The 10,149-nt window shown below is 52.6% G+C and overlaps 1 protein-coding gene across 7 annotated transcripts in view; it reads left to right on the top strand.

Annotated features, from left to right (window-relative positions):
- LOC125949897 (serine-rich adhesin for platelets) overlaps positions 1-10,149 on the top strand; it is a 92,922-nt gene that overhangs the window by 40,413 nt on the left and 42,360 nt on the right. For all 7 annotated transcript variants that reach the window (XM_049677352.1, XM_049677351.1, XM_049677357.1 and 4 more), the window contains one exon: positions 1-1,344. This exon is cut by the window's left edge and continues 456 nt beyond it. In XM_049677352.1, coding sequence (XP_049533309.1) covers positions 1-1,344 — 1,344 coding nt within the window. The remainder of the gene's footprint in view (positions 1,345-10,149) is intronic.

Below are 10,149 nucleotides of genomic sequence, written 5' to 3'. Positions count from 1 at the left end.
AACTTCAAAAACGCCAAAGCGGAAAAGAAGAGCAAAACGTTCCTGTCGCGCATCTCTTCCGGTTTGCGATTCTCGTTCCGCAACAAATCCAAAAAGGCACTCAACAACAACAACAAAGAGACGACCTTCGGTGTAACACCAACGGCGACGAACGGTGGCGCGAATTACAACAACAACAACAACTCGATCGGCACCAAGGTGCGCGATGGGCGCGCGGCGACCGCCACGGGATCAACGGCGGCAGCGGATCGCTCGAGAAGCTCGAAGAGCGGTGGTGGCAATGATAGTGCAACGGCGGACTTTATCTACATCCCACTAAAGGATCCCACACGCCAGCGCGGTCCCGATGACTCGCATCTGCGGCAGATGAACACTCTCGGTGTGACGATTGACGACAGTTTTACCGGAGCGGAGGATGAACCGGACGATTGCGAGATTGCTGTTACCCGGCCAGCCGGTCCGGCCAGCTATTACCGGTCGGACTCGAGCACGGCACTCAATGGAAGCGATAGTGTTGGTGGTGCTGGTGGCCAATGGCCCCCGCCAAACACCACCAACAGGGGTGGTGCCAACCACGTGTTGAGCTCCAAACCGCCACTCCCGAAGCAACCGCCAAGGGTCGTCGGGGTGTCGACAAAGCGGTCCAGCACGTCGCCGGCCTCCCAGAAGCACGCACATGCGCAGCACCTGCGGGCCTCGTCGACGCCACCGCGCGAGCTCGGTGACCACGACGAACCCGATTCAGCGTCGTCCTCATCGGCCTCGTACTACCGGCGAAGCCCAACGCAGCACCAGCACCACCAGCAGCAGCAGCAATCCTTCTTCAGTGGCTCCGATAACGTCGAAGGGACGCATCCTTCCGCCGCATCGGTGTCGTTACGCGTGACGGCGCCGCACTACGGCGACTACAGTAGTGAGGAGAACCACGGTGGCCACCGGTACTACCGCTACAACGACGACAACGAGTACGACGACGAGGACGACCGTCACAGCGCCATCATGGGCAGCGAACAGAAGATCGGTCTCATCGAGACCAACCTGGACACACACGAGACCATCATCTCGGGCAAGACGCGGTCCCTGATGGAGCTCGGCGGTCCCCATCACTATCGGCATCCGGCGCATCACCGGCAGCAGCTGCAGGTGCACGATCCAACGGCATCAGCGGCCAACCGGCGCACCATCGGCGGTGGCACGGCCGGGGCTGCTGGCAGCGGCATGAAGGCCGACCACCACCGGCAAACGGTGGGCGGTAGCGAGCGGACAGGCGAGCGTGAACCGGGCCAGCGGCCACACAAGAGCATGGAGTTCCTGTTGGACAAGGAGAATCAGCGGAACGTTCTGGTGAGTCTCTTCCTCAAGCGTTTCCTTTGCTTCTTCGTTGGTCAATCGACGACCAGATTGGTCGATGAGACTTTGTGATTGGGTCTCAGACTCAGGCCCCCAAAAACTAGCGTTAAGCGGTTGCGTCGTGTGTGTCTGCGTGGTGCTTACTAGTGACTTAAGAGAACTTGGTTTGGATCAGGAATAAAGAAAAGGCTCGTTGGTAGTGTTCGCGTCGCGAGTGCAATACACGGATTTCGATTGTGTTACGGAAAGGAACGGGTGCGTTTATAGGGATCGAAGGGAGAGATTGATGATTCGTTACGCGTTCGGAAGGTCATCATCCACGAGCGCACAATACGCCGGGAAGGTAACCGGGCAAGGCAACAGGGAATGACAACAGAATCCATGCAATACCCTTGGCTTCTGGCAAATGGAATGTGTTCAAGCTACCGGCCTGGCGGTGTCCCAGGACGACGACGAGGAGAAGAAGGAGAAGAAGAGCGAAGGAACGTAGCAAGTACGAAAGGAGGATACGTGGGTGAAGCGAACAGATAATAGAAAAGGGATGCCCGTGAGCGATAAACCTGAAACCCTTGTTGGGTCCTGAGGGGCGTCGTTCCAAGCCGTGGTGCCTAAGTTCAGGAATGTTCCTCGGATTCCTCCTCGTCCATCCCTCGATGGACGGCGAACATTCGGGAGGGGACTTCATTGTCACAAGCTCTCGTCTCAATGTCGCATAGCGGATGGCTGCATCCGATGCTCCGATGATAATGGGCAGAAGTTGTTGGTGTGTCTGTGTCCGAGTCTGGGTGTGTCCCCGACCAGGTGGCAACGAAATGGCAAACAGAAACAATGTTGTCCTAACTGCTCTGGTATATACTCTCTCCCACCGGACACACGTTGTCAACGCGATGTTGCATTAGCTGAAATTAGCTTTTTGCTGGCGACAACTCGGTGGTGCGGCCATTTTTAGCACCAGACGAGCGCGCGCGCGCCCTCCGAGAATTCGGATGAAGCGATAACGCGCTACACTAGATGATAAGCGGCAAACGTGGAACGGAAGTTGATGGCCAGCCAGCGACATGACACGAAAGAGAGCTGAGAGAGCGCTGTTTATTGGAGCACCATAAAGTGTGTAAAAACGGCCAATACAATGGCGTTTCGGAGGAAATGGAACAAAAAAGTGTTTGTTTGTTAGATCCTGAGTCGTTCCCGGGATCCTATGGGCCGCTTGATGGGATCTTTTGTGGTGGAACCGGCCTGAAATCGAAGCAACGACGGCGGCGGTCTACGATGTCGAAACGGATGTCCGTGCGTCAGCGAAACAGCGAACGAACGGACGAGGACGATTGGTGGTGGCAGGAACTCCTCGTAGAAGTCGTAACAACTGATTTATGTGAAGCGACTACGGCCATAGATGGAACCGAACCCAATCTACTTCGGCGGACCCAACACCAGACCAACCATGGCCTCTGGCCAGGCAAACGATAATGTTTTTGTTTTTTTGGTTACGCTCGCACCGAAACTCTAGCACCACAAGCACCTTAGCGTTTGTTGGGGGTAGGATGGTATTAGCTTACCACGGTTCCGTGGACACGGCACGCAAGAGAGGACAGGACGGGGGTGCCCGAGTGGAACGCGGGTATACGCGGGGCGTATAGTCTGTAACGGACTTTTGCCTCCTTTTTTGTGCTCACGCTCGTCCGAGAAGGAGAAGGAGGTGCCTTATGCACACATTAACCTTTGATCGTGTCCAAGGGGTATAGACGCCTCGTCTTTTTTTTTTTTTGGGGTAGGTTGTGAATCGCCTTTGGAAGGGTAAACCGGGACTCGGGCAGGAGGCAGTCCCCGGTCGGGGAACGCATTAGGTAACACACACACACACACACGCACTACGCTCTGGATCTGTTGGTTTGTTGTGCGAGGGTAAGCTGCTTCGAGATCGAGGAGTCGAGAGCTTAGGTAACGGAGAGTTCAAGAATCGGAGACGTGGCGTCGCATTTTAGGGGATTTTCTGGAGAGCTGGACCATATGGACCATCTCCAACTAATCAGTGACCGCCACACAGCGGGACGTTAACACCACTACCAGACCGATGTAGTGCGTGTTGAACCTGGTACTAAATGGCACATCGCTTCTCGAGTAAGGGATTATGACAAAGAGTCTGAAGTCTTGGGGTATTGGCGTGTCGAGAAGAGGGCACACCAAAGGGCTCCCTGTAATAGTAATAGCTAGCCTCTCAAGTTCACTGTCTTGCTGTACTTGGGTGTTCCGGTGGGTTCCGGATGCTCCCAGCGGTGGTGGCCACGGTCACGGTACAGGCACTACGTGCGCGCGGCATTGTAGCTAATTGAATTAATGTAGCTCACCGCGGCGGGGATAACGGGATTGTTGGTTGGTTGGCCCACATTGGCCACCCCATCGCTTCTTCTTTCCACTTCCCGCGCCGCACCTCGGCTTTAAAGTCTGTCTGTGAGCGAACGGTGGCTTTGAATTTTCCCGGCTCAGACAAAAGTGTGCGTGTAAAGGTAGTAGCACAAATGTGCCGCTTTGTCCCGCCCCGAAAAGCGAGCAGACACCGGACTGAAAATGGATACTTCTGAGCCCTCGAGGCCGAGGCCACCGTGTGAAGGGGTGAGAAAATCGATGAAAGAGAAGCCCAAAGGCCCAATATGGCCGGATCGATAGCGTAGTAAATGCCCTCTAACCCGGCAGCCCGCACACACACACACATTAACACTCCGGGATATAAGAGAAGCATCGCTGATCGGGGATGAGCATTTCTGTGACCAGAATCTAATTATCTGGTCGGATGTCCAGCAAAACCTCATCCCATCCGAGGCTGCTGCTGATGATGCTCCGGATGTGAATCGGTCTTCGGTCGAATGAAATTTATTTCCGGCCACCGAATCCAAAGGGCACGTCCATTAGCGATGGTGAATGCTGCTAGTGCTATTGCTAGTGCTGGTGTAGCTCAGTCTTGAGGATTCAACTTTGTTGCTGATGGCGCGGCGTTGTTCCATACGTCAGCACATCTGGCAGCACCGGGGGCAGACGCGGTGTCGTCGTCTAGCATAAATTTATCCAAATGCTCAACCGAGCCTTACCCTTACCCAGTCACTAGCGTAGCGTGACAACGGAACTCTAACTGTACTGTGCTGTGTGTTTGTGCTGGGGATACAAACATTTACGGTTGGCTGCATCGTGTAGGGCGTTGCACAGCAGCAGCAGCAGGAGCAGCAGCACCACTTCATGACTCCATTTGCGCCTCGGAATGTGACGTCGGAAGTGGCGTGAAATCAAGTTAAGGTGCCTCGCACCGTACCGTATGGTGGCGCACCATTGGGAGCATCGAGTTCCTTCTTTGTACGGATCAATCGATCAACTTACTGCGCGAGAATTCGCTCTTCAAGTCGGGCATCATCCGAAGCATCTTCTCTTGGGCTTAAAGTTGAGCTGCTGCCATTGGAGGTATTGATGGATACCACTTGACGTAGTTGGATTTTGATTTTTCCAAAAAGTGGCCACCACAGGATCGATGAAGCAGGAGTCCCTCTCTCTCTCTCTCTCTCTCTCTGCAGCTCTTCTTCTCAGAGTAGTTCATGGCCAGACGAGATAAATCATCCAACACAAGACAGATAGAGATAGTAATCCTTCATCGCTCCCGAGACATCATCCGATGGAATTCTATCCGCTGCTCGCATTTGTCTTTTCGCTGTTCCCTCTGCTCTTCCGCTCGTTGGTGAGGAAAGTGAAAATCCATTTCAATTTCACTTGATAAGATGCGCGGCTCTCGGCCCTCGAGAATCCATTTTCACAGAATCTCGATTTGCCGTGGGCCGTCGTGCGGCCATTGAGATTCATAATAAATCGCATGCAACCTCCTCCGCATCGCGTCAAACCGGTTGGATCGGTCCGGAATACTAATTGATTTTTAAATCCCAATGCTCCGTGGTCCTTGGGCCACCGTTTTACTGGCGGTAGCATATATATTTATGTGGCGATGGGCGTTTGAAAATAGAAATCGTAATGAATATGTGGCCGTGCCTCGCGCACTCGTGCCACACTTTGCCATAATGGCCCTTCGAATGGGAGCTGCTGCTGCTGCTGCTGCTGGAAATGGAAAAGCGCGAAGCGAAGAGTAATTTTCATTTTATGAAGTGTTGACGAGATCGATCGATCGATTGACGAGGTGCTGGAGGAGGAGAAGAAGGCACGAGAAGTGGAGATAAAGTGGAAATGCTTGATCCTGCCTGTGCTTTGTGTGCAGTGAAGAAGAGATTTTAATTTTAGTTCTCACTTCTCGCTGGATCGTAATGTGTTGTGTGGTTCTGGAACTGTGAAGGACGTGGCATATGCACAGCTCACTCACTTGGGGCCACATTCCGACTCGAGAAGTCGATCAAGGCCACCAATCCCACACAATCTCGCGACCAGGGGGGTTAATCTGCGGCGCCACAGACGAACGAAGCAAATTACATTGCCGCTAGTAGCACCACTAGTAGACAAGTAGTGGCGGAACAGCAAATCTCATTTTTTCCCGCGTTTGACGCGTTTACCACCAACATGCCCCGCGGTTGGTTCTCCCCTTCCCGCCACAAGAACTCGCTGGAAGGACACCCGACTGCTGCCAGCGGGAGGAGCAAACAAGCAGGATCAAACGCCATAAACAAATTAATTTTCATTACGCCGCTAAGATGCTACCGCGAGGCCACGGTCGGGTGCCTCAGTGGCGCTATTTTAAGCACAAAACAGCTAGGAAGAAGAAGCGGCAGAAGTCGAGTAGTAGGGCGTCCGGAAGATAAATGTGTAAAAATTTGCTTACCCACGCGAACCCCGGGAACTATGTTGCGAAACTCTCACCCCCTTCCGTTTTTCCAACATGTCGGTCGAAGCAGTAGGAACTGATGATGTTTGGTGTGCCCGGGTGTCACCGTCACGTACGCAACGGCTACGCAGCAGCAGCAGCAGCTGGTGCTACTACTATCCCTTAGTTGGGGCGCGCGCGATGGAGTTTATGTGGAGCACTGGAATGCGCCATCGCCAAGGCGGGCGCACGCAGTGTTTGTCACAAAAATTCTCCCTTCCAGACAAGAAGAAAAGACTCGAGTCTGCGTGGCGTGCTCTCTTTCTCGCTTCAGCAGCATCTTCAGCGACAGCGACAGGAAGGATGAAGCACGAAGCGAAATTGCCTTCATCATCTGGTGTACAAAGCGTTGTGGCCTCAGCAGCAGCATCATACATACGCACATGTGTGCGTGCGTCATGGAGGCAAAGCAGCTGAAGATGCAGAGAAGCAGAAGAGTGGAAGTTGCCGTTTGCCCTGGGTACATAGAGCCCATCCGGCCACAGACGAACACCGAAGAAGACACTCCGGAGATGCGTGGAATGTCCTTTTTTGTTTTTTTCGGGGCCCACCATCAGCCACCATCTGTCCCGTCGTCGTTCCATCCGATGAAGGACATGTCGGCAGGAAATGAAAGACTGGGAAATGAAACCATGGGTGGAAGCTGGGACTTGTTTTGCATTTTAAGGCAACCTTCTCCTGCTTCGTGGTGCTACTGTTCCAGTAAGTGAAGTAGAGAGAGCAAGAGAGAGAGCACGAATCGAGAAAGATGATGAATGGGAGTGGGATGGCCGGGTCAGATCCGACCGAAAGGTCATTCAATTATTTGCCATTTACGGACGTCTCATTGATTTCGGGCTTCCGATGAGATCCTTCTGACGGAAATCGCGCCACATTAATCGTTCCTCCAAACTCCCACCAGCGACCAACGCAGATCATGTGTGTGGGTGTGTGGGTTTCGATTTCGATTCCGGAAACCACCTTCCTGGCGTCGTATTTCGATCGCACTATGTCCCCCCCCAAGGGATGCTCGATGTTGCTGCGTCTGCGGTTTCGACGTGTTCCGGATGATGGCACGGTTGAGAATCGGCTTTTGGGAGTATTGTCCCAGCACTACAATAACTGTGGCATGAAAAGTCAAATATTTGAAACCAGCCTGGAATGTGACCGCAGTAGCACTCCTTTGCCCTAGCCGAATCCACTTCTTCCACTTGCGTCACATTTCCGGTTTTCTCCGATAAGGTTGTACCACCTTCGTCAACTGAAGCGAAACCGGTCCGGTGGTTGTTGGTATCCTCGAGTCTCTCGAGTCGTTATTAGTCACCGGGAAAAGTTGCCTTTTGAGTACGGCCGGTGGCCGGTGGATCTGTAAGTTTTGTCAAATCAAATAGCCAGAAAGCCGTAACTGCCCGACAACGGCCGTGTTCTTATCGCCATTTCCATTCCAGTTTTCATCTTCCGGTTCCGGCTAATGCTATTATTCCCAAAATGTCATGCCGAGAAAGTCATCCTTAGCACGGCTTCGTACCGTCGAAGGATGCGAATCATTTCACCTTCTCTTGTAACAAATCGTATTAAATTTGTGGAATCATCTCTTATTCGGTCCGTGGTGGTTGGTTTGTTAAATTGCGTATGACCGACGGAGAGCGAAGGAGAGAGAGCAATTGGATTAGCTTTTCATTGTTGAGCTACAAATCCAACGAACGTCTTGATGGCAATAGTACGGGCTCGAGCGTGGCAAGCGTGTTACGGATGGTCTTAAGATTCTGGCGCGTTCCCTTAGAACAAGATATTTACGAGAATCTTGATGTGGTTCAAGCAGGAAGTTTCCTAACGTCCTAGTCCGCCAACCTGGAACGACATGTTTTATGATCGTGTAAATAGCGCCGTAGCGGCACAAAATGTAAGCGAAAGAAGATCATTAATGCTTACGATGTGTTGTTCGCACGAAGATTAACGCCACCCAACAACATGCCAGAGGAAGTTACGGATACTGACGCCGGCCGACCTTTTCTCGGCCGCCCGCACCCTTTGCGTTGTTGTCTGTCGTCTAATCTGCGTCCCAGCTGCTTCGAGATGCCCGGGAATCCAGTTGACCCTTTGGCTATGCTGGTCAACCGCAAGTCAGTCCACCAGTTGGACGGTTCATGGGCGGCCGTTCGTTGCCATCACCGTCGTCACCGTCGTCGTCGTCGTGTAGCAGTGTGTTGGTGTTGGATTCAATTAAAAGTTTTCTGCGAAAGTTCGGCTCATTAGCCGCATTTGCTGACCTCTTCGTAGTCGCCTCAGTCGGCGAGCCCTTTTCGGGGCCTTTGCCTTTGATCTGATGGTAGCTACCGGTGGTGTCCACAACGAGGAACGAGAATGCCAGAATGGATTATGGAGCTCTTCATCGATCGAAAGTGGGTTTTGTGGAGAAAATTGGAAAACTTAACCCCCGGAGCCCCGGCTGCGAGGTTGAAAATGGAGCTTCACAGGCGCCTGACCAGAAGGGGTCCCTCAAAAACATCTCCAAAGACCGCTGGGGCCTTGGCGCCTATCGTTCTACCTGGTGTTAACTAGTCACGTAGTTCGGTAGGCCATCCACGATCCACTGCTGCCATTCGATGAATATTAAAACGCAAGCTCAGCGACCGGACGGATGCAACAGTCGCACCCGCGCGCGCCTGGAGAAACCTTCAATAACATCGTCAACCCACGGCTGTCTGACATCACCATCTGGGGTGCGTTGATGTAGATGAGGATGGCGAGAGAGCGCTGCGAGAACCTGCTACTATAGTGGTGTTTGTGTGTCCGGTCAAATTGATTGCAAACCACCACCACTCCTCATCCCACAATCAACCTACTCCGGACGATGAAGAATTATAAACATTATCATCTGGCCGCTGAGTTGTCCGGCGGGGGTCTGTGGAAGGTTATCGTCGGTTGCATCAGCTGCCATCAACTTTTTGCGTCTTTGTTCACTCCCCACTCAAACGATTTGTCCCATTTAGCCATTGTGCAATTGTTGTTTGTTGTGACCGGAATGATCTTCGTTCTCGAAGATTGTGATGACCGAGATCGCCTCAGTAAAGCGAAGAAGAAGAAGAAGAAGTCAGTAGAAGAAGTAGGTTTTGATAACCAACCGAACCTATCAAACGGCGTGCCATTCGAGTGACTCACTATCCGGCTCAGGCAAAGGTTTGTTTTGATTGCCACTTTATAGTCAGTCGGCTCACTTCGATCGGCTCGAGTTTTGAGCTGCAGTAGTAGATGCCCGGCATGATGTCACCTCGCAACGTTTCCAAGGTACCAACCTAGGCTGCTTTGGTTCGGGACATGTTTCATTTATCGCTAGACAAGCTAGGCGAACCCTCTCACTTAACCTTACACCAGCGACACGATAGGTTTGTCTGTTTATTTAAATTTTCTCCCCCTCCATATTCGCGTAACCTCCACCTGCTGCTGCTCAAGGTGAGTGCGGCGATGATCGCGCGGAACACTGATCGCGGGGTTCCGGAGCGCCACACGACGCATTTCGTCCCTTGCAGCCACTGAAATGGGTCTCTCCTCCAAAAACGGCACACTATGCGAAACGCATCGCCCGGGTCGAAGCCCAAATATGGCCGCAGGCAGCGGGAACCGGTTTCTAGGAAGCGTGTGCTCGAGGTTACCGGCGAATTTATGTACTTTCATGGGGCCCCGAATTCGTCATGCTATTCAGGCAGGAAGACAGGCAGGAGCGTATGGCCACCACTTGGTTAGCTAGACCAAGTTAAGACCAAAAAAAAAAACGTTGGTTCGTTCACCATTCTCCATTGGATTAATGGTCGTGGTGTGCGCATGGACTTGATGCCGGAATTCTGGCACAAAGCAAACATTTCCGTCTTCAAGAGAAAGAGAACCGCCGCCATGATGATGAGAAGATGGTGATGAAGATGATCTTACGGGGATCGGGAAGTCAACGAGCGCGAACAATCGTGGCCACTGTGTGTTGT

The sequence above is a fragment of the Anopheles darlingi genome, chromosome 2 (assembly GCF_943734745.1).
Source record: "Anopheles darlingi chromosome 2, idAnoDarlMG_H_01, whole genome shotgun sequence".
Classification (NCBI taxonomy): Eukaryota; Metazoa; Arthropoda; class Insecta; order Diptera; family Culicidae; genus Anopheles; species Anopheles darlingi.
The sequence above is the reverse complement of the archived record's forward strand: the minus strand, read 5'-3'. Positions and strand labels throughout refer to the sequence as shown.